The sequence below is a fragment of the Callorhinchus milii genome, unplaced genomic scaffold (genome assembly GCF_018977255.1).
Source record: "Callorhinchus milii isolate IMCB2004 unplaced genomic scaffold, IMCB_Cmil_1.0 Scaffold18, whole genome shotgun sequence".
NCBI classification, from domain to species: Eukaryota; Metazoa; Chordata; class Chondrichthyes; order Chimaeriformes; family Callorhinchidae; genus Callorhinchus; species Callorhinchus milii.
The window spans coordinates 2,770,531-2,795,121 of NW_024704759.1; the positions used below are offsets into that span (position 1 = coordinate 2,770,531).

Below are 24,591 nucleotides of genomic sequence, written 5' to 3' on the forward strand. Positions count from 1 at the left end.
GTCACCGATGACACGTGGATTCCAAGATGGCGGCCAGGCGGGTAAGCCCCGGACAATCGGGCCCATGACCCTCGGCGAGAGGGCGAGAGGGACGGACAGAGAGAGTGCGGGCGGGTGGGGGGGGGGTCAACGAGGGTGAGGTACGGGGCAGGCGGAGCGGAGGCCGCGGTCTGGTCTAGTCTGTGGCGGCCCTGAACGCCATCCACTCCCGAAGGCCAGGCTACTGTCAGACCCTCGGCGGCCTAACACACTGACCGGCGGGCGCCAGTTGCCTTCCCCCGGTGTGGGGGGCGCCGGCGGGGGGGAGACCGGCCGCTGCGGGAGCCCCCGAGCTTCGCTTTCCCTCCATTCACCCCTTCCGCTCTGGGTTTGCTCCGAAGCGCTTCCGCTTCCTCGTCGGCCGCGGCGCCAGGGTTTGCTGGCCTGGCACAGACAGACAGACAGACAGACAGTCACTACACCTGACAGCGTCTCTCCCCCTCCTGAACAAGCACTGTGTCAGGTGCAAGGCTGTTGTTTTGGGGCAGCGCTCAGACCTTCCTTTAAGGTCACCGCTACTCCACCCCCCTCTCCCTCTCCTGGCATCTTGAATAAAATGCCCACAGTGTAAGCCACCCACCGACAGCCAACCGAACCCATTACATTAGTGACCCTCGAATGACCGTAACAGGTCGGGGTGCTGCTGTGCAAGACTTTGACCCGCAGAGTGCACTTGACAAGGTTCAGCATATGTCAGGGAGGAGAATGGCCAGAGTAGAGAGGGACTTCACAGAATGTCTGCCTTTCTTTTCTTGTCGAGCGTGTGTTCAGGTATTTCAATAATTTGGGTTCAGTGGCAGAGGTCTGCAATTCCGATTAAAGGCTTCTGTACCCGTCTCGATGTGTGTGCTCTGTATGTATATTCGAATTGCAGATATACACAAATATACAATCAATCCACTTCACAGTATATCTTCTAAAGCGCTTTGATACATCATAAGGTGCTATATCAAATGCAAGGATTATTGTTCTAGTGTTGGTTTTGACACTACTGTAATTTTTTTTGGATTGGTGTATCGGTTTGCTCAATGTCAGGTATATGTCTGTGAGTTGTTCTGCATTACTGCATTAGACAGTAATGTTTTTTAAAGTTAGAAAAGAGCTGAAGGACCCATCAGGATCTTTCTAATTCTGTGAAAATTTAAGACTATCTTGTCGTGTTGGACTGCTCGAGAACATTTAATATCTGCCTTGGGGAGGCAATGTAATGTAAAATTAACCTCAGACAGTTTCTGGAAGATGGTGAATGAAATAAACTTTGCGAATGTTGACCCGCATTTGTACTGTTTATCTTGTATCTGTGTTATGCGAAAATTGCTTTGTACTATACAAGTATAATTTGTTGTTGTTGAGGGGAGCACTTTCATCTCTGAGACAAAAGTTTGCGAAACCAAGTGCCATATTCCATATTAGGACTTTGAATTTATAGAATAAGATGACACTCCGATGGGGTTCTGGGGTAGTGTCAGCCTACACTATTGTCGGTGGGTGTGGTCCTTTGGATGAGATGATGAACCCAAGGTCCAAAGGTCCCACGGCATTATTTGAAAAGAGAGGAATTTCTCCTGGTAAGGTGTCTTGGCTGACCCCAGATTAAAAATTTGTGGCTGTTTCTGGAACATTACTGTGCAATAAATTGGCTGCTGCTTTTCCTACAATTACACAGTGGACATTACACAATGTTCCTAAATATTTCAGTAGTATTTTCATATATTTGTTCAAAATATTATTGATCCAATGTATTCAGAATGGATATAGTGCCTTATCACATTGTTGATGCATCTTCAAAGTGGACCCCTGTATCTTAATGGTTAGAGCACTCGCCTCACAAACGAGAAGACTTGGGTTTGATTCCCGGAAGGGCGAAACGTCAGGCAAGTTTCCTTAATCCACACGCCTGTTTACATAGCAGTAAGTAGGAACCCGGTTGTTAGTCGATTGGCATATCGACTCACAAAGATATGGTTTGACTATATTTTGTGGGTGAAACGTGGCAGCCAATTGTGCACAGCGCTGTCCCACAAACATGGATTGAGTGTTTTTATTTATTTTGGAGGGATTATTACCCCCAGAAAGCGATCTGCTACTTCAACTAGCACCCGGGATCCTACTTCTGCTAGGTAAACAGGCGGCGTGTGGAGTAAGGAAACTTGCCTAAGGTTTCGCTCTGCCTGTGAATCAAACCTTCTCGCTTGCGAGGCGAGTGCTGCAACCAAGCTGCAGAACTCCCATTTCACTGTGTAGAGTCGAGTCCTGTAACGTATTGGTGAGAACACTCGCCTTATTAAAAGTATTAAAACTATAATCTGAAAAAGTCTTCTAATTTTTGATGTTTATAAATAACTACTATTATAAAGTATCATGTTATACGGTTGCTATACATAGTAGTTTAGTAACAGGGAAACCCCTTAATTTGTATTTAATGGATATTATAATACTATATAATGTTCCTTGCATTTGAAACAGTGCCTCATCACGTCTTCAACACGTCTCAAAGTGCTTCACAGAGTATACTGCAACGTAAATTGCAGTGTACCATAAAGAGTCATGGATAGTGACTAAAGTATTATTTTTTTAAAAAAATTCAAGGGATTATTAACTGATATCATTACTTGACTGGATATTCGATGAATAGGTCCTTTCCTTCATCGTGCTGATGTCTGACTTCACACTGTATAATTTACCAGCTTCCGTTTAGTACTCCATGGCTAAAAACCCACCGTTTAAGATTATAGTTAGCATTAACATCAGGTTTAGTTTTTTGGGGGAGTTTAAAGTTTAAATGTGAAGAGAAAATGGTTACTCATATTTGGAAGTGACTACAAGACAGTAATTATAATTGAGAGATTTAAATGTCGATAACGGGGATGGTCATGGATGAATCATTTATAAAAAAAAATCTGAAAGCTGTGAATAAACTACAGCTTGAAAATCATTGCTTGGTGTCCATAATGTGTTGATGTATGTTTTGCTTGCTTTGGTGCCAATATCAATTATTAATGTGATTCAAATCACTTATGTGTTGCTCTATCTCACTGATGATTGAACGGCCCTGGTACCTAGCTAGCTTCGTCATTGAGTAGCAGAGCCATGCTACTGTTTGATCTTTACATTTCTCGTCATGGATTGATTTACTCTGTTCACAAAAGTATTCCAATGAGGAAGGCTCTTTGTTCCATTTGTTCTCAGCCTTGCAGCTTATTCTCCTGTCTACCCATACCAGCATCAAGCCATTTTTTAAATCGTCCATTGGCACAGCTTCTACCATCCTTCCTGGTAACCATTCCAACTAATTCTAACCCTTTAGGAAAGAAATATTTCCTAGTATCTGTCCTGAAATTATCCTTCATATTCTTCATTGGTTCGTGTAGATCTCTTTAGATACAGTCTTGTTAAAATATCCTTTCTGACATAACTTGCTATTCATGGACTCTGTACTCAAATAATCTTGGTCAGAAATTCCAGATAATCCCTGATAGATCTTCATTGCAGCTAATATCTAATGTGATCTATTACGGTGGATTAAAAACCTTCTGTTTCCTACTTAATCAATTTGCAATTGTATCTTGAACTCTATGAGCTTCATTTGGCCATGAGTTGTGAACTGAATAGATTTCCCTGTGAATGCCCCAAGAAACCATCATTTTGATCACTTCTTCACTACTGTTAAATCCTTAGATTACCAATAAACTTGGGCTGTGTTTGAACCAATCCATATTGAAGTGGATTTATTGATTTTTGCTGGATCTTAATTTGTGTTATCCCTGTATATTTCCCATGACAGCTGTCAAGCTAACTGCTTTATAGTTTTCAGAGTGGTTCATCAGCATTTTTAAAGATTGGATACTGATCACATAAATTGCTCTTGTGTCCAGTTTGGGTCACAACACTTCTTACTACCTTCATCTTGTTTGGTGATCTATGTTAATTAACGTTTCGACTGCTGCTTTATGAGCCTTACGGAAACTTCAGATTGATGCAATGTACTTGCGTTGTAGAATAGTACTGAGTTTTGCATTACTGGATACTGTTACGAATGCTGCAGAAGCAAGCCCCTATTATGTTGCTTGCAAGGCCATTTCTACACACAGGATCCACATTTAAACAATTGCATCTTTTCTGTGTGAGTGGTTATTTTATAGGCGTTGCTTTTTGCTGGAGTTGCTTACGTGACCCACACTGTGCCGCAATGCTGGATAGGAATGATACAACAACAACAACAACAAGATTCCATTTATAGAGCGCCTTTCACGTCAGGAGGACGTCCCAAGGCGCTGCACAGTTGGGTCATGACCCGAGCAGGGGGGAAATGGTCAGGGTGAGGGAGGAAGGGAGGGAGAGAGGAGGGGGAAATGGTCAGGGTGAGGGGAGGGAAGGGAGGGAGCGAGGAGGAGGAAGAGAGTCGAGAGGGGAGCTGAAGGCACGGTCAAAGAGAAAGGTTTTGAGACCGGCCTTGAAGGAGGAAAGGGAGGAAGCAAGGCGAAGGCACTGGGGGATGGAGTTCCAGAGCCTCGGGGCTGAGAGGCTGAAGGCCCGACCACCGATAGTAGGGCGGTTGGGGCGGGGGACGTGGAGCAGACCGGAGCCAGAGGAACGGAGGGTACGGGCAGGTAGGTAGGGGGATAGTAGGTTGGAGAGGTAGGAGGGAGCAAGGCCGTGAATGGCCTTGTAGGTGAGGATGAGGATCTTGAAATCAATCCTCTGGGGGATGGGGAGCCAGTGGAGGCGAGCGAGGGTGGGAGTGATGTGGTCCCGAAGCCTGGTGCGGGACAGTACACGAGCTGCAGAGTTCTGAATGACCTGCAGCTTGTGGAGGGAGGTGCCGGGAAGGCCGGCGAGGAGAGAGTTCCCATAGTCCAGCCTTGAGGTGACAAAGGCGTGAACCAGGGTTTCAGCAGCGTGAGGGGTGAGGTAGTGCCGTAATCTGGCGATATTCCGGAGGTGATGGAAGGCGGTGCCAGTTGTGGTGCGGATGTGAGGGAGAAAGGACAGCTCAGGGTCGAACAAAACGCCGAGGTTCCTGACTGGCTTTGAGAGGTGGAGAGTGCAGCCTTGGATGCTGATGGTGATACAGGTTTGATGGCTTATAAGGGATGGATGTGAGTGATTCAGTACTTAAATATTGTACAAAGAAGTTTAGATGGGAGCTCATCACTTCTGACAACACTGGCAATGCTTTATTTTGTAATCCTGTTTTTGAGTTAAATGGGGTGTTCAATGTTGAGTGTTTTATCCCCCTCCAAAATAAAACTGAAACTGAAAAAGCCTCAATGATGAATGCCGTAGTTCTGATTTTTCTGTTGAGGGGAAACTAGCACCTTCCCCAGTGCTCCTAAAATAGTTACACAGCCTGAACGGTTTAATGTATAAATTGAGATAACAGTTACATTTTATTTGTCAATATTTATTCTGTTGGGTTATTCTAATTTGCTGCGTTCTCAGTGTTTCAGTGGAGGGAAGAAATCCAGATTGATTGCAATTGACTTGGTAAGAGTTTTCAGTGTTACAATGGAAAAGAACAAAGTGCTGTACTAAGAAGTGTGCGAACCTTATAATCTTCATTTGGTAGCATTTTAGCATAACTTTAAAACAACACTTATTTTATTGAGACCATAGTTAATTATACAAAACGTTGGATGTAAAACAATGGTACTTTAATCTCAGATCATGTAATATCCATGGCTTTTGCCATTTCAAACTTTGTGATATTATCTGAACCCCCTTGAGTAAATTAAATTTATTACTCACTCCCAGTTGTCAGGAGTTTGTATTTGTTTTTAATTGTAAAGGCACTTTGATGGTTGAGATATACTGGATTTTGCTTAGTTCAGGGGGTTGGTCATGAGTGTTTGAGTATTGGTCAGTGAATTGTGGACTTTGGTTATATTTAGCCTGCGATTATGAATATTTCTAAGTAGCTAAGGTTTCATGCTGTGCAATTGTATTGTTGACAGAGCACCTAGTTTGTATTTTTTTTAATAATTAAAGTGCATTGTTTTGCATTTTCTCTGAATGGGTTATTTTACCTTATGTTCAAGAAACGCTCTGTGAATTTTATAATTTACTGTGTATAAACAAAAGTGTAAACCTTTTCAGTTGAAGTAGTAAAACTGGAATAAAAACACAGAAGACCTCGTCTAGATTTGGAAATGTATCTGTAGGGCGTCCTGTAAAATGAACATTGTATCAGTCAGTACTAGTGTTTACCATTGGAGTTCCTCGGTAAATTGTCAGATTAGCGCTCCCTCTAGTAATCTGAAACTGGTATTGCAGCAATTTGTTTTGGGCATGTCTTATAGGGTAAGTTATTTTTTACTTTTTAGTGTAGTGTTTGTGGTTGTTTTTGTTATCTTGGTGTATACAGATCCAGATGACTTTAAAGATCCCATGGCACTATTGGGCGATAATTCCCCCCTCCATTCCCCACTTCCAATCGAATTGGTCATTCACCTCATGGCTGTTTGTGGGCATTGTTGTGTGCAAATTGGTGTGTTCACTTACAAAATGCAGTCACTACACTTTACAGTATATCTTGTGAAATGAGTTGAGATATCTCAGTGACATGGTAAAGCACTGTAATCAAATGCAAATAATAAATTTGCCTGCAATAAAATATGAATAGTTGAGGAATGAGTGCATACATTTTAAAAATGTTGATTTGTAGTTTCCCTCAGAAAACTCACTGTCCTTGAAATTAACCCAGTGACTCTTGCCAGACTGTACAAAGATGGTTTTAAACGTTGTACTGCAGACAAAATATTTTGATTGGGTCGATATTTTATCGATACCTACATGATTTCCCAATGGTTTTTTTTCCCCTACCCTTTCTCTGATTTATCCTCTGATTTTTTTCTCCTGTTACCCCTTCTCTTCTCAAGGTGGCAACTATTGCAGGGGCACTATTCCATGGGCAAAGGCAGCCTCTGGTACCTCACTCAAGTGATCATTCGTCATGTGTTGGCATGGACAGTGAGTGATAGCAGGTTATTTGATTGTGGGCCACCTCCTCCAAACCTAATCCTGTCTAAACCCATTGGCCAGTCATGCACTTTCAGCAGGAGTTTCTGGATAGAGATCAGGAGCAGGGACTATACCCTGTTTCCACCGACCCTCAGAGTGACACAACAGATTCTAATACCCCTTAACTCAGTAAACCACAAGGTGCATTAACCCACTGAGCCATCGGATGCTTGACTTACTGTTCACTATGTGCTTATGTCTTTGAATTATAATTAACATTTTAAACGCAATGATGGTCTTATTGTTTTCTTCCTCCTAATATTTGCTTCAAACAACTAGTAATCTTGCAAATTTATAGAAATTCTTGAACAAACTTTTAATTGTTTTAAAAGTGCTACCATTATTAGTGTTCCTGGCATTGTCCGATCTCATGTTAACCAGTTTTAATCCCTTTATTTTTTCAGGTAATACTAATCTGGCCATTGGTACTGCTCTTAGTCCTGCATGTGTCCTATTGTTTTTATGTACCGGGTGTGGCACCAATTGACTTCCATCACAATCGTCCTGTGGAAATTAAGGTACAACCGTTTTTAATGTTATCCTAGTAATAATAAAAAGTAATAATAATAATAATCCTTGCATTTTGATATAAGGCATTATCATGTCTTTGAAACGTCTCAAAGCGCTTCATAAGTAGTAAACTTATGGAATACGCTCCCTAGGGAGACAGTGGAAGCAGAAATGTCATTTATTTCAAGAACAAATTAGATTGATTTCTGCTGGAAAATAATATCTCAGGATGCAGTATACAGTTTGGGACACGACATGTCAAGCGACTGCCAGGACGGTGGAAGGCAAACTAGATGGACCTTGGTTTTCTTTTGTCGAGCAAATTCTTATGTTCACAGAATATACTGTAAAGAGTATTGACTGTATATTCCAGCACCTTGGGACATTCTCCCAACGTGAACGGCACTACACAAATAATTTTGTATTATATTTTGTTTGCGAAAAGCGGCAGACAATTATACACAGCAGTCCCTCACAAATAGTTGTGTAAATTATTATTAAAATATTATTTTCATTACTTAGTAATAAGTACTAAAAATAATAAGTAAGAGTAAAACTTAGTAATAATAAGTACTAATAGTAATAAGTAATAATAAAAACAATTTTGTCACTCAGTCCACGAGTATTTGTGGGACACTACTGTGCGCAATTGGCTGCTGCGTTTTGCCCACAAAATATGCAGTCAATTCATTTTATATTCACAGTATATTCTGTGAAGCGCTTTGAGACGTCTAGAAAATGTGATAAGACGCTATATCAAATGCAAGGATTATTATTTAGTAGTAGTAGCAGAAGGTTTATTGGCAAGTTGAAGGGATGTATTTGTATACTGTTTAGGAAACTACAGATATTGGGACGATTTACAGAGCATGAACCAAAACAAATGGAAAGTTACACATTGATTTTTTAAAAAATGATTGAAAGGTTTTGGTTTTGATCTTTTATATTTAAAACTATGTTCTTATTCAGTGCCAGGGCCAGACCAAAAGAAATAACAAATGCTTTGGACCAATTTTTTTTTCCTCTCCCCAAAGTTAAAGTGACATTTTGATATTGTCTGATGACATTTTGGCTTTTTCTTTAAAATGATTCCTACCTTGAGTCACATTTAGGATTGGATAGTAGGATTGTGTTAGACTTGACTGTTATCAGGACATTGATGTAGAACAAATGTTTGCCACATTGACAATGTTGCAAACTGCAATGACATTTGCACTAACTGTTATTACTAGTTATAAGTTTATTAGCTCAGTGAAAATGTAATGTATAATTTACCTTTTTAAAATGTAATTGATCCGCTGTTTTATTTTTAAGTAAATCTAGATCCAGATTAACTTGCTTGGTTGCCCCTCTAAAGATAAACTTACACAAAATGTCAAACTCGATGTTGCGCCCAGCATTTACCTGAAATCTTTGTTTCAGGCTGTGAAATTAACCAGTTCACGGACACAGCTCCCCTATGAATATTATTCCCTCCCTTTTTGTCGACCAGAAAAAATTGAATATAAGGCAGAAAACCTTGGTAAGTTGATTGTAACCTATAAAGCACCTGTGAACTAAATCAAACTGGGACTATTTCTGCATGCTGCTCGTCCTGGGATGGCATCTTTCATCGATGGTCTGTCAGTTCACAGAGTAGAATGTGGAAACCAAATTTGGAAATGCAACCCTGTTCTTAAAAGTTCACCCTTGTCTTCAAATCCCTCCACTCTTCTGCACCCCCCTATCTCTCTGACCTCTCTCCTCACAACAGAGCCATTTGGGACGTCCTCCCGACGTGAAAGGCGTTCTATAAATGTAATTTTGTTGTTGTTGCTTTCGTTCCACCAGGTCTGGCCGCCTCCTTATCCCCCAAGTCCTCCGCTCCACCCTCGGCGACCGTGCCTTCAGCCACTGTGCCCCGAGGCTCTGGAACTCCCTTCCTCACTCCCTTCACCTCGCCCCCTCTCTTCCTATTTTCAGGTCTCGGCTGAAGACCTTTCTTTTCGACCGTGCCTTTGGTCACCTTCCTCCCCCTCCCGCTGGCTTGGCCCCGGGATCCGTTAATGTGAAGCGCTCTGAGACCCATCCGGCGTGGAGGGCGCTGTATAAATCCAAGTTGTTGTTGTGGCTATAACATCAATGTCCTGGGATTGACATTGCATTAAAATCCTTAACACATGATCAGCATATGATACCTCATAAATCTTGGAAGTTATAATTGAAGGTGTGGTAATACTGTCATCACACACAATGCCTCAAGTAAATACATCTGTGAATAGAGAATCCGTGGCATGAAACACAAAATGATTGTTCTCGCTCTCAAATGTGTTTTTTTGTTTAAAAAAAACAATGTCATCTTTTACTGTGCAGGAGAAGTGTTACGAGGGGATCGCATAGTCAGCACCCCGTATGAAATACACATGAACATTGAAAAGAAATGTGAAGTACTCTGCGGAACGCCGACCAAGCCTCTCAAATTTACAGTAGTAGAGAGCAAACTGGTCGTGGAAAGGATCCAGGAAGAGTATTATGTTCATTTGTACGTGTATCTTTTGTGGCCTTTTTATATGTTTGTATAGAAGGGAATTTGAGCACAACTTTTGTCTGTTGAAATATTTGGGAGGGGTGGAAGTGCGATGTTCAAGCAAATTTTAAAGTACTTTACCTTCTGAATACCTTCAATGCAAATTCTTGTGTAGAGTTAATTTTTAGTAAAGAAAAGAGTCAGCCGCTGTCTTAATGCCACAAGTCAAATCAGACTCTGTCCTTTTACCAAGGGGGAGGGGATAGGGGTCATTAAGTGCAGCTCTCACCGGAAATCTCTTCTATGTTCTGAGGTTTCTACGTGAAATATCCCACCAGGCAAAGGATCCAGGAAGAGTATTATGTTCTTCCTGTCCAACATTTTCGCATTGCAGGATGGTTTGCGTAAAAAAAAATTCAAACTACTGCTGTAAGGGTATTCATTCTCCTGGGGTATGCTAATGACACAATAGAGTGCCCCATAGCTGATTCAAGGAGTGTGTTGAAAGCTGACACTTTATGACTAAAATGCAGTTGTGTTGCAATGGAGTTGATGCTCTCAGTTTGAAGGGAGAAGTAAGTACTCTCCTTTATCTGTCTCCGAAAATATTATGCATTTCAAAATCAGTAAGAAATATTGTAACGATATACACTTTGAAACGTCTCAAAGTCATGATAAGGCGCTATATCAAACGCAAGGATTATTATTATTATAAAGTTACAAACCAGAAGTACTCCCTCCAGACTTTCCTTTCTCTTCGATATCAAATCTCATCCAAAAAGTAGCATTTTTATGCATGCTGTCAAAAGAGATTTTCGGTGCAATTTCAACGTTTGAAACAATTTACCAGAACTGGCGTGACAGATGTTTCTCTTGGGGAAATACCAGGTTGAAAGTATTTCTATATTTATTGTCTGTGACTCTTGTTACAGAATTGCAGATAACCTACCAGTTGCAACACGCTTAGAATTTTACCCCAATCGAGAGGATGAAGAGAAGAAGAAAGAAAAGGAGGTTCAGTTCGAACACGGCTACAGACTGGGATTTGTCGACAACAACAAGGTTAAACCATGCACAGATTTCTAGAGTTGTGTAGTTTGAACACTGCGAGAAATTCCATGTGGGCATTTAGCTCAGTACGGGAACAAATATTACAGCCCAGCTCATTCGGCTGGTGTTGAAGCTTCCCAGCTTGTATTCAGCAAGTCAGCATTCAGGATGAGAAATGATGCTGATCAGTGGGATATCCTTTGTAACTGCTTGCCAGTAACTCCTATTGCTGACATCATTGACTAGCTGCTGGCTGCTGTGTGCGGAGACCTGAAATGGCAGACTTAAATGACGAGAATTTGAAGCAAAAGAGTTTGCACTGCCTTCGGGTAAAATTTCTAGGGCCCAAACCAAGTCTAAATGAAACTAAAATGTCTACAGAAATATCAATACTGTAACAATTCCTATTGACCAACTATTGGTAGGGGTTGAAAGATGAACTCTGGAGATCAGGTACTCGGAAGAAGTTATAGCACAAGCTTTTACTCAACACTTTAGAAACTTTATCTTTAGAAAGTCAGAAACTCTTTGACTTTTCTACTGTGAACACTGTGAAAACATTGCCCTTATCTTCCAGTTCTACCTCCACAACCATCTCTCCTTCATTGTGTATTACCATAAAGAAGAAATTGAGAAAGATCAGGAGCCTACATACAGAGTGGTGCGTTTTGAAGTTATACCACAAAGTGTTAAATACGAAGGTAATCACATTATTATTATTGTAGTTCATTATATTGTGCGAAGTGTTGTATAAAGTGTATTTTCACGAGACACTGAAAAACTTTGGGCTCTGCATCGGTCAACAGTAATGTTATCGGGCTTGCATTATGCCTCTCTTTCCCCTCCCCCCCACCAGCTGTATTCAGTTATGTGTATGTTACCACATGGGAAAAGGTGATGAAGTAAATTCAAATGATGAATTTTATCTTGTGGAGGGGGTGGGTGGGGGTTCCACTACAACTGAGTGTTTTTTTTCAGTTCTGAAAGAATCTTTTGCCTTCAGTGAATATTTGACTCGCTTGTTGAGTGAGTTTCCAAAACTTTGTAGATGGGGCCCTCTGTTTTGTAGTTTTGTTTATTGAATTATATTTTTGTTTATTGAAGACCTGAAAGCTGACGAGAAGGGAAACTGCAACCTGCCTGAGGCTGCAGGCTCTATTGCCCAGGAGATTGACCCCAAGAAAGAGAATGAAGTCCTTTTTACTTATTCTGTTCGTTGGGAGGTAAGCAGAGCGTCAACAATTGCAGATGTGACATAGTAACATAGGAACAGGTGTAGGTCATTCAGCCCCTCGAGCCTGTTCCACCATTCTATTAGATCACGGCTGATCTGTACTTCAACTCCAATTACCCGCCTTTACCCCATATCTGGAGTCCTGTAGCTCAGTGGTTAGAGCAAGACCTGAGTTCAATTCCAGGCAGAGGGCGAAACCTTGGACAAGTTTCCTTACTCCACACACAGCCTAATAATAATCCCTCCGAAACCAAAAATCAATAATAAATTGGTCATTTTCAATCTATGACTGTTTGTGGGACATTGCTGTGCGCAATTGGCTGCCGCGTTCGCCCACAAATATACAGTCAATTCACTTTACGGTATATTCTGTGAAGCGCTTTGGGACGTCCTCCCGACGTGAAAAGCGCTATATCAAATGCGAGGATTATTATTATTATCTGTGACCCTGTTCTGTGCATTTGTGCACTCTTCAGTTTAGATGTTTCACCTGGAGAGTTTGCATGATGATGATGTGAAAGAATGCAGTTTCCTGTATCACCAGTTTGGGAAGAACAATGCTCTAAATACTCTTCATTAATTGATTTACTGTTTCATGATTTAACAGCGTTGTCATGCTGTGTACATTTCATATTACTGTGACTTGCAGAACATTCATATACTCCAAACTCATAGCAAGTAACATGAAGATGGTATTCCTGCTAAATGTCTCTACAGCTCCTCATGTCACTCTGTATGTTTATTGAGGCTGGTAGTAGTTCTAATGCTGCCATGCCAACTTTCATTCATTTAAAACTGTACAAGTGTCCCCCCGATGTCTATAGTGGGCAAAGACATGGCATTCAGCCATCGCGACGCAGGCTCTCATTCCCAGTCTATGCTGAGTTAACTGATTCTCCACTGGACAGCAGGTGAGGGAGCTTGAGCTGGGAACGAAAAATATCAGCCAGGTTCCCTCTGATCCCCATCCAGTGAGCACTTCTGGTGAGAACCGCTTTAGTGTGATGTCCATTGTGGTCAAGAATTACTACTTGGATCAGGTACTGGAGGTGTCTGACATCTCAGCAAGTAACCATATCTTTAGGAGAGGAGAAAATGAAGAATTTTAACAGAAGTTATATATACACACATATATATAATGTGGCACGGTGTATGAGGCAGTTCAATTTGAGAACTAGCAATATTTTTCTAATTTGTATTTTCAGGCCAGTCTTGTTAAATGGGCATCTCGCTGGGATACATACTTAACCATGAGTGATGTGCAGATTCACTGGTTCTCCATTGTGAACTCGGTGGTTGTGGTTTTCTTTCTATCAGGTAAGGATGAACATTGCTGATTTGAACATGATCTATCATATGCAGGTCCTTTGTCAGATGCAGCACATTATACCCATTTATTGAGCATTCACCTGTGTGTAGTTTTTTTTCAATAAAGTTCTTTCACACTATACTGTAGGAAAACCTAGGTATTTTGTCAAACGGTTCTGTTGAGATTAGAAATTCAGCTTCTAGGGAATCAGTGGTCAGCTCATCTTCCACTCAGAAGAGGTGTGCAGAACATTAATAATAATAATCATCCTTGCATTTGATACAGCGCCTTTATTGCATTGTTGAGAATTAAACTCCTGATCAGTAAACTGATAATTCGTCATTCTAAGGGAAAAGGGTTCAGTGACAAGTTATCAGGAGTGGCGAGTTAGGCATGTGTATAAGTACATAAACAAATATGGCTGGGATATTGACAGCAGGATGGATGATTTAATAATGAAACCTTTCAACATGCACTGTTAAGCCAGGATTGAGTTATCAGGGATTTACTCTTATTTTGTTCAGTACCGTGAATCCTAATTTTCCTTTCTTTTACCTCTTTTTCCCAAAAGGAATTCTGAGCATGATCATCATCCGGACTCTAAGGAAGGACATTGCTAACTACAACAGAGAAGATGACATTGTATGTATTTTGAAGATTAATCTCAAATGGGTTCTGGATTGAGAGAATGGGAGGGCCCTTAAGAGAAATATAGCATCGGGATCGTCCTGTTTGCCTGGAACATGTTCACAACATAAACTATCTACAAAATAGTGATTTTAGTGAGATTAGGAAAGAGGTATAGGTTAGGGGTTGGGTGGTGAGCGAGAGTGGTGTCATAGAAGGTGTTGTCTTGAACTTGGGGATAAATCATATTGTTGGGTCAGAATAGATAGGGTTACTATACATACAACTAAACTCTATCTTAGGTGTTGATCCTTGTTACAAATGCATTGCTTTGCAGGAGGACACAATGGAAGAGTCTGGCTGGAAATTGGTCCATGGTGATGTGTTCAGACCACCTCAGTATCCGATGATCCTCAGCTCTCTGTTAGGATCTGGTATCCAGTTGTTCTGTATGGTCCTGATTGTAATCAGTGAGTATCTTTCATCTGGTCACTGTTCCGTCAGAACTAAATAACGATTTGGTACAATTGACTGAGGCTTGGATTAATGTGGTAAATGTGTTTCATTTGGAGTCCCGGGCGCTCTCACTTGTGCAGTCGCCTCGCAAGCGAGAGCACCCGGGTTCGATTCCCAGATGGGGTGAAACCTTGGGCGAGTTTCCTTATTCCACACACCTCTATTTATCTAGTAGTAAGTTGTTAGTCAATTGGCAGATCGCTTTCTGGGGATAATAATCCATCCAAAAAAAGACAAATTGGTCACTCAATCCACAACCGTGGGACACTGCTGTGCGCAATTGACTGCCGCGTTTTGCCCAAAATATATATAATCAGTTCTCTTTACAGTATACTCTTGTGAAGCACTTTGAGACATTTTAGAGATGTGATAAGGGGCTATATCAAATGCAAGGATTACTATACTTAGTATTATAATAATTGACCATGGTATGGATAATTGTGGCCAATGTGTTCTATTTTCAGTTGTTGCCATGTTGGGGATGCTGTCACCATCCAGCCGAGGAGCGCTGATGACAACCGCTTGCTTCCTCTTCATGTTTATGGGGTATGTGGACTCCTTTCCTAGTTTGGCAAGTGCTGAGGTACTTAGATTCTTGCTCATTTAGCTTCTGCAGACAGATTGGAAACTATAATGCAAGTGGGGGACTTTCTGGGAGATGCCTTTTTGAAGAGCTTGGTTCTTAACGAGGATAGTGATTGCCAGTGTTTTTTTCACCGCTGTGTGAGTGAGGATGTACTTTTGTGCAACATTAATTCCGTAGGCAGAATCGTGATAGGTGGTCCTTTACTTCTGCTCATCATCTACTCTTGCTTTCACCAGTCTTCAGTCTCTTTCATTCTATTTTATTCCTCCCTTGTTATATCCTCAAGCTCCGAAGGCATGATCCCACATTATCTTCTGCCTGCACTGCTCCGAGTTAAAGTCAAAGCTCCTTGCACTATTCTCTACTCTTTCTGCACCTTCTACTCTTAGCTCATTCTTTCTTGATGACCTCAAGATTGTAGGATCCTTAATCCCTTCTCAATCTTCCCTACTTGACACTTTTAAAGCCCAAGCTGCATGTCGCTGCACCACTATATTGCCACCGTGTCCTTTTCACTCCACTCTGGGTCTCAATCCTTCACCTTGATGTTCACATTGGTTCTGAGTAAAATAAATCAATAAAGCTCAGTGATGAGGAGGTGTATCCCCTTTCTCTTTTCTGCCATCCTCAACAGCAGGATACTTGGAAAAAATATTCTGGGTTAAGGCCACATAATGACCTAATCCTCTGAACAAAAATACAGGGAAGAGATGGATTTTGCAAAAACGTTCATGGTTAAGAGCACAGTCGCACTTTATCCTGGGCTATTCTTGTAGCTACGCCTTCAAAAACGATGTGAAAGGGCGCTATATCAAATGCAAGAATTATTATTATTGAAGGAGGGAGATCAAATCCCACAGTTAGCAGTTTGCTGTGTTAATTTTCAGGTTGTTTGGTGGCTATTTTGCTGGCCGTCTCTACCGTACTCTAAAAGGTCACCGATGGAGGAAAGGTGCCTTTTGCGTAAGTATGTTTGATGACCCATGGCTTTATTCCAAATTATATTTTTGAACCATTTTGTGTTAGCTTGACCAGGATTTGGGTAACTTGTTGCGTGTCTATCTAATGCCCATTCTGGAGTCTGCTGTTTAGTCTTATCGGTTTCTATATTGTTAAATCTTCAAATCACCATCTCATCTTATCCCACCCTTGCCTTTCACCTCAAAAATTCCTCTCATTCCTCTTCCCACTCCACCCTCCACAAGCTGTAGCCGCTGTTCCAGTTTACTTGAATGTTCACTCCTTCCTTCCATTTTGCCATCTATTGTGAAATATCAGCTGCTAAACACCTACAAAATACACAGTCTCTACACTGTACTTAAAATCCTGTGAGGAACTTTGAGACATTCTCCGGACCTCAAGGCTGAGACTGATAGATTTTTAAAAAATAGAGGGATTAGGGGATATGGGGATAGGGCAGGTAGTTAGAGTTAAGTCTGAAGATCAACCATGATCTTATCGAATGGTGGGGCAGGCTCGAGGGGCCGAATGGCCTACTCCTGCTCCTAATTCTTATGTTCTTATGAAAAGGCTGTATTGAATGCAAGTATTATCATAGCATTTTGCCCACAATCTACACAGTCAATTCACTTTATAGTACATCCTGTGAAGCGCTTTGGGATGCCTCAAAGACGTGATAAGGTGCTATATCAAATGCAAGGATTATTATTATTTTTTAGTATTATTCTCCTTATGTTTGGAATGCCCTTCCCAAATGAAGTTGCCTTTAACCCTCTGCCTTGCAAATCCATCTAAAACCTGTCTCTTCAAACCATGCCTTCCAACATTTTTTTTTACCTGCTCAGTCTTCACCACTACGTTTGGTCAAACATTTTGAGGTGTTCCTTTATTCGTAGATAAATAAAGGTTATTACAATAAAGCTGTAATACATTTAAAAATCTTAAATTTCAATCTCAAAGGTTTGAGTACGTCTCTATATCTTACTCATCAATAATAATTTTCCCTTTATTTGCAGACTGCTACCCTCTATCCTAGCATTGTATTTGGATTGTGTTTCATCCTGAATTGTTTCATCTGGGGAGAACATTCATCAGGAGCTGTAAGTATTAGAAACTGGTGTTTCTCAGTTCAAGGAATTTCTCAGTTAATGTTGTACAAAATGTTACATCACCAGAAAAAGTCTTGACTTACTTTGCCAGTCCACACTCCTGCCCAGTGCTGCCCCGCCATCTACTCGCACTGTCACAATCTGTGGGAAAGCAAATAGGTGGTAAAAAGCAACACAAAAGCAAAGTGTTTGCAGGTGCCTCCAATAGAGGCTGGTTGCAGGCATTCATTCAGCTTTTGGCTTTGTTAGCAGCAGAACGAAACTGTGCCCAGCTGGTCTGTTTGACCTGAAAGTGGAGATTCATCTAGTTAAATTTCAAAGACTTTGCCAGTGACATTTTACAAAACATTTCCCCTAACAGAATAAAATGTGCTTCTGTAATTTGTCATTGCTCCCAATTACAGTTGCACGGCCTCATGTGTGAAGAAAACCTCCCTCGCTTCTCTTAACGACTAGTACTGTTCCTGTGTTTAAGGTTCCATTCCCTACTATGCTGGCCCTTCTCTGCATGTGGTTTGGTATCTCCCTTCCATTAGTATACCTCGGCTATTACTTTGGATTCCGAAAGCAACCGTATGATAATCCTGTGCGAACCAATCAAATACCCCGGCAAGTTCCTGAACAGAGGTGGTACATGAACAGATTTGTTGGGTAAGTTTGAATGGAGGTGGGAGGACGTCCTCCTGACATGAAAGGCGCTATACAAATGTAGTTTTGTTGTATTTAAACATTCCAATGCAGAAAAGCATTATTTGCATCTGATTTCTTGCAAATGTTTTAGGTATATTAGAATCTTTATTTGTACGTTCATGCAATACGACTCACAAAAGTTTTTAACAAAAAAATTGTTTGAAGTTAGGGTTAAATTCCACCTATAAAGGCTAGAAAAATGCAGTACTTCTGATCACCTGATTGCTTTTGAAGGGTTGGGCGTAGTTCTCGTCAAGCCTTTGTACATTATGTCTAATAAAAAAGCTATATTCTGACTTTACAGGTTTTTCAAAAGAATATTCAGAAGATGCCTGGCAGCAGGCTGTTTTTTCTAAAATTCATATAATGCTACAGAAAGAAATACTGCACCCTTATAACACACTTTTAAACTCTTGCAGTTAAACGTCAACAAAATGGAAGCCATACTCTTTTGGCTCCCATCGACATCTTGTGTCCTGCGGTTCAGACCGCCTCAATCTACCCGATCTGTCCTTAAAACTCTCTGAACCCATGCCCAACTTAGGCGTCAGGTTCGATACCCAGTTATCCTTCCTCCCCCACATCCGGTCCTTGCCTCCACCTCCGCCGCATTGCCCGTCTCCGGCAATACCTCAATCTACAAGCTGCTGAAACCCTTGTCCACGCTTTGTCACCTCTCGGCTGGACTATAAGGGCCTCCCTCGCCGGTTTCCCGTCGTCCACTATTCACAAAATTCAACTCGTCCAAAACTCTGCCGCCCGCATTCTCACCCGCACCAAACTCCGTATCCTGTACCCCGTACCCTGTGGAGTCCTGTAGCTCGGCGGTTAGAGCACTCGCTTTGCGAGTGAGAGACCTGAGTTCAATTCCAGGCAGGGCGAAACCTTGGGCAAGTTTCCTTACTCCACACGCCTAATAATAATCCCTTCAGCCACTTCACCCCGAAGCGATGGAACCCCCTCCCTCAATCCCTTTGCCTTACCCCCTCTGTCCCCATTTTCAGGTTACACCTAAAGACCTTCCTCTTTGACGTGAAAGGTGCTATACAAATGTAATCATGTTACTGTTGTTGCCTATGGTCACCTTCCCCCTCTCCCTGGATTGGCATCATTAAGACATGACTAAAGAACAGACTGTCAGGAGATTCTTGCGTCGGTCCCCAATGTTTCTCACTGTATTGTTGGCAGCAACACTGCACCATAAAATAAACCGTTCTGTTGGCTCCAGAGGTACTTAGCACTTGCTGCCCTGAGGTGCGCTTTGATCTCAAGCTTCAGAAGTGGAAAATGCAAGACCCTGTTGAATTCTAGAAAGTCTTGGTATTTTTGTACCAAAACTGAACTAACTGTTCACTGGTTTCCATCAGACTGCTCACTCACAGGCAATCTGACTTGAGAGTGCAATTGTAGAACAAACTTGTTTTGGCATTGAAGGGGTTACATAATAAAATATAACAAGCCTTGCTTTCGATATAGCAACTTATCACATTGTCAAGGCGCCTGAAAGCAAGTCAAAAGATTTAAATTCCACAGCAGAGAGTGAAGGCCACGGGTAGCAAATGCTCAGTGAGATGTTATTCTATGACAAAGGCTGGAATGGTTAAGTATTTGCAAGTCAGCACACAGCACTTTGGGGTAAAGATTTCTATATCTACAGATAACGCGTTTGTTTGTTTGACACTTGATATTAAACAGGTTAATTGTGTTCCATTTTCACAGAATTCTAATGGCTGGTATCCTACCATTTGGTGCCATGTTTATTGAGCTCTTCTTTATTTTCAGTGTAAGTACGTTTACATCAAACACGTTTCTGTGTAATAGTATTGCATAACTGCTCCTGTTCGTAACCAGTCTAGAATTACTCTAAGCAATTCTCACCAATTATTCTTGAATCAGGGCTTAAATTTTTAATGTATTTTTTTAAAAAAAAGTCCTTTATATAACTTCCCTCATCCCCATCCCCCGAACGAAGCATGTCAGAATTTATAATTTTTTTTCAAATGGATGGAATTGGAATTAATGGTTAGCTGAAATAAATAGTGGTTTAAAAGACTCATTAATCGATCAATGTAGATTATTTAAAGGCAGTTTTTTTGTTTGTTTTCTAGGCTATTTGGGAGAACCAGTTCTATTACCTCTTTGGATTCTTATTTTTGGTTTTTATTATCCTGGTCGTGTCGTGCTCCCAAATAAGCATCGTCATGGTTTACTTCCAACTCTGTGCAGAGGTAAGATTAAACCGGTCCTCCTGCATCTCAGCAGATTTCAAGTTCCTAACACTGGTTTTCAAATCCCTCCATGCCTTGGCACCTCCCTAGCTCTCCGACCTGCTTACTCCCAAACTACCTACTCGCTGCCTCCACATGTGCCCTCCATTCCACTATTGGTGGCCACGCTTTTAGCTACTATGCCCCCAAACTCTGGGACACTCTTCCTCTATCCCTCCGCCGCTCTCTGTCCTTCCCCAACTGTTGGGTGTGAAGACCTTCCTCTTCAACCGTGCCTACTGTCACCTTCCCTCGTCGTGCTCCGCCACTGGCAAGCGCTCCGAGACACTGCCCTGTGTGAGGGGTGCTATATAAATGCGACTTGTTGTAACATAAAACAAGTCGAGCGTAATTTTGCCTTTTTTTAAAAAAATATATATTCTCATCATAAAACCCGTTCCACGAGGGTCACTGGGAGAATGTTCTCATTGTTTTAATCACAATACAGAATTGGAATCTGGCGTCCTCAATTGCCCGCTTCCTCCCATCAAGTGTGTTCAAACACTCCCTGGGCTTGTGTGCCAATTCTGCTGAATCAGATTGTTTGTTTACGATACTAAATTTTCCCAACGCCACAAGCAGCCAAAATCTGTGTGGCCGGGTCAGACTTTGGGCCTAAGACTGGAATGAGTTCAGGACCTAGTTGGTAAACAGCCCTGTTGGACAGACTCCCAGATCATGACTATCATTTCCTCCCACCCTTGCACTCCCTGCCTTTTAAAAGACTCCTAAAAAACATCAACCATCCCTTTGGTCAACACTCGTAAATCTCTCATCTCCCTGCTCGGTGTGTGCACATTACACTTGTCAAGGACTTTGAGCTATTCTGTTACCTTATTAATCCCAGTAGCTATATGCCGCCCAATCCCTGAGCTGCACAGGGATGGGAGAGGGTGCGACTTTTAGAAGCCAGTTGAAAATGTGAAGAACAAATACCGTGCGTGCACCCTGTGTTTTTATCATCTGTAAAATGACTGTTCTCGCTCAGCAGGGAAGGGGAAACTCATTCTCGTTGGCACAAGCTGCTTATGTCAGGGCTAGTATCGGAATTGTGTGTATCTCACTACTATATCCACGCTGCTGTGCGCAATTGGCTGCCGAGTTTCCCCCACAAAATACAGTCAATCCACTTTACAGTATATTCTGTGAAGCACTTTGACGTGACAAGGTGCTATATCAGATGCAGAGCTTATTATTTTCAAGCACTTGAGAACACTGCCCTGTGTGAAGGGTGCTATCTAAATCCAAGTTGTTGTTGTTGCTCTGACATTTGTACAAGTCCAAAATGTACGATAACACTCGCATTCCCGAACATGGATATGGAATGTATTCAGAGCATGGTGCTGCCTGCATTTGTTGGGATGGAGATTAGACTTGAAATGTTCTTTTCGAGGGTTTGGTGTTAAAAGAATTCAAATGAAAACTTGAACTTAATCTGTTCTTTCCATTGGTGTTTCAGGACTATAGATGGTGGTGGAGAACATTCTTGGTATCTGGAGGATCAGCATTTTATGTCCTTGTTTATGCCGTATTTTACTTTGTTAATAAGGTATGAATTGAGGGGAAAAAAAATAACGGGTCAAATATTGTTTGGTTTTCCTTTGTAGTTTTAATTTTTAGTGTTCCAGACTATGTGAGTGCATATTTTTGGGGGCAAGTTTTAACCTTTTAACACTTCAAAAAAAAAAAANTGTGGTCACTCAATCCATGGGACACTTCTGCACGCAATTGGCTGCGGAATTTCACCTTCAAAATATAGTAAATTCACTTTACAGTATATTCTCTGATGCGCTTTGAGACGTCTCAACGATGGGATGAGGCCAGGATTATTATTATTATTAATAATAATGTGGAATTGTCTAATAGTTTATTTTGTCTCTTGCAGTTGGATATTGTGGAGTTTATCCCTTCATTGTTGTACTTTGGGTACACAACTCTCATGGTTCTCTCCTTCTGGCTGCTAACTGGAACGATCGGATTCTATGCTGCTTACATGTTTATACGCAAAATCTACGCGGCTGTGAAAATAGACTGAAAACAAAAAGCCCAGCCTCGTAACTAAGCAGTTTGTATCTATAAAGGGCCTTCTAACTGTTAAACAATGATGAACATATTGGCGGCAAGCACCTCTTGATTCTGAAGAATATAATTTCTGGAGAAAAAAAACTCCTTCAATTTGGGTAATTGTGGTGTTCACAAATGGGAGGAAAAATACATCAGGCAGTAATATTGTCATTTGCTTTCAGAGGCATTTTTTTATATAATATATTTACGCCCGTGCTGTTTTTGTTTTGAAAACAAAAAAATCAGTTTCTTTTGAGAAAAAATAATTTATGATTCCCGCATAGGATTCATTGTACAAGGCCATCAGGATCCCATTTCCAGCTTTGTTTCTTCCCCCCATTACGTACCATTGTGGACACTACATCAATTAAATGAGCTTTTACCTATTTCGTCACGTGTGTGGTTATTCCGCATACTTTTTTTTAAAAGGGGAAAAAAAGATCTTTTTACTGGAAATATCTATTGCCTCTGAAGCGGTTGTATCATAAATGTTCATGCATTTTTGCAGTTAAGTGTGGCGATGAGATTTTTTGTGCAGAATGCAATTAAACAGGTTTGAGGCCACTTGCAAAGATGGATTCGTAGAATGTCGTATCGAGTGCCATTTTGAGTTTGTGCAGAGCGGTTCATTCTTTATATTTTGTACACAACCTAACTAACTGATGGGGGACGGGGGATGAGGGGAGGGGGGGGGAAGAATTAAGAGTTAACCTTTTTAATAAGTAGAAGAGTTGCAGCATCTTATGAGAGGCTTCATACCTTACTCAAATGTATTTTCAACCCAAATCTTGCTCGGAAGTATGTGTAACTAAACCTTGGTTAGCTTTGGTCCACCGTATTCATCATTATAAACAGCGTATTTTGCTTGAACAGATTTGTGAGAGTAGCTGAAATGTTTAAAGCGTGGGATATCCCTTGGATATAAAACCTGGGACGTGAGAGTAGCGGCAATTCCTGCCTGAGCATTTTCACATCCACTGGAGATGGACCTGATCTTGAATGCATTTGTGAATAGAATTGCGACTGAGCCAAACAACTAATCTAGATTGTACACCAAAAGTAAAAGTTTAGATTTGCCTGTAAACTTGTAAAGCCAATTTATTTTAATTTTTAAAAAATTTAATGTAAAAAACTTCCTGTAAACAGTAAACCATATAACTGAAGTGTTTAAATTGCTGTATGCCCTCCCTATGTACATTATAAAAACTGAGATGGATTTGTCTGTGCTAAAATGCAAAGATGCGGTTTTGAGTTTGGGAATCAGCTTGTGTGGGTATTGAGTAGTTAGCAATTTGGTCCTGGGCTTCAATTTACTGAGGCTCTTGTGCATTTTTAGATATTATCTGCATAACTGAAAAAAAGAAATTCGGTGGGAACATGACTTAATTTGATGTGTTTCCCCATCACAACCCTCTTTGTTCTTTTTAATGGCATGCAATCAATCAAAGCACTGAGGAGTTGTGGTGGGCACAACAGTTTTGCACTTTTCTGTCTGTAGGCAGTGCATGTGAAATAGTATAGATAGATATAGCAGGGAAGGGTTTTTTTAATGATAAAAACAGCTCTCTTATTACTTCATGGATTTGGCGCTTTATGTGTTGTTCCTTCCCCATTGTTTTGGGCAAAGTAAGTGTGTTCTTTTTGAAACGGAAATCCATTTTAACTGACCCACAATTTGGAAATGCGAGCAGCAGGGTTTGAAAATAATGTTATTTGGATAGGAACCTGTGATCAAAATTGGACTGTGGTGAGGGGTGGGGGGTAGAGGGGGAGAGACGGAATTGGTAAGAACAGGGGCAGTTGTTGGATGGTGGAAGGCCCGACCTGCGTTTTCTATCTATTGTTCAGGTGTCATAAAATTCTGCACTGACTTCAGCCAGAACCCAAGATGCCTCTGTGTCTTTGGCTGTTTAGCGTATCATAGATCAATTACTTCTTCTTTTACTGTTCCTGTGCAGTAATTATCTTTTCTGTTTAATAAGTAGTAAAACGGCCCTCGAAAGGGCAAAAAAAGGGGTGGTATAAAGTTTACTGTGATTTCATTTTAAGTTATACACATCTCAAAATATTTGAAGGCTTCCCTGGTTTTCAAATTCTGTGATTT

The 24,591-nt window shown here is 41.1% G+C and overlaps 1 protein-coding gene across 2 annotated transcripts; it reads left to right on the forward strand.

Annotated features, from left to right (window-relative positions):
- tm9sf4 (transmembrane 9 superfamily protein member 4) lies at positions 1–22,713 on the forward strand. 2 transcript variants are annotated; one of them, XM_007884978.2, is made up of 18 exons: positions 1–41; positions 7,464–7,577; positions 8,992–9,091; positions 9,922–10,090; positions 11,008–11,137; positions 11,703–11,826; positions 12,230–12,348; positions 13,565–13,676; positions 14,240–14,310; positions 14,633–14,765; positions 15,276–15,357; positions 16,285–16,360; positions 17,374–17,457; positions 17,942–18,117; positions 19,876–19,939; positions 20,265–20,384; positions 21,883–21,972; positions 22,309–22,713. In XM_007884978.2, exons 1-18 carry the CDS (start codon positions 27–29, stop codon positions 22,456–22,458), a joined length of 1,929 nt encoding a protein of 642 aa, XP_007883169.1. In that variant the 5' UTR covers positions 1–26; the 3' UTR covers positions 22,459–22,713. The 2 variants fall into 2 exon arrangements, with proteins under 2 accessions (XP_007883169.1, XP_042197669.1); XM_042341735.1 differs by lacking the exon at positions 1–41 and adding an exon at positions 6,923–7,008.
- Positions 22,714–24,591: the final 1,878 nt, after the last annotated feature.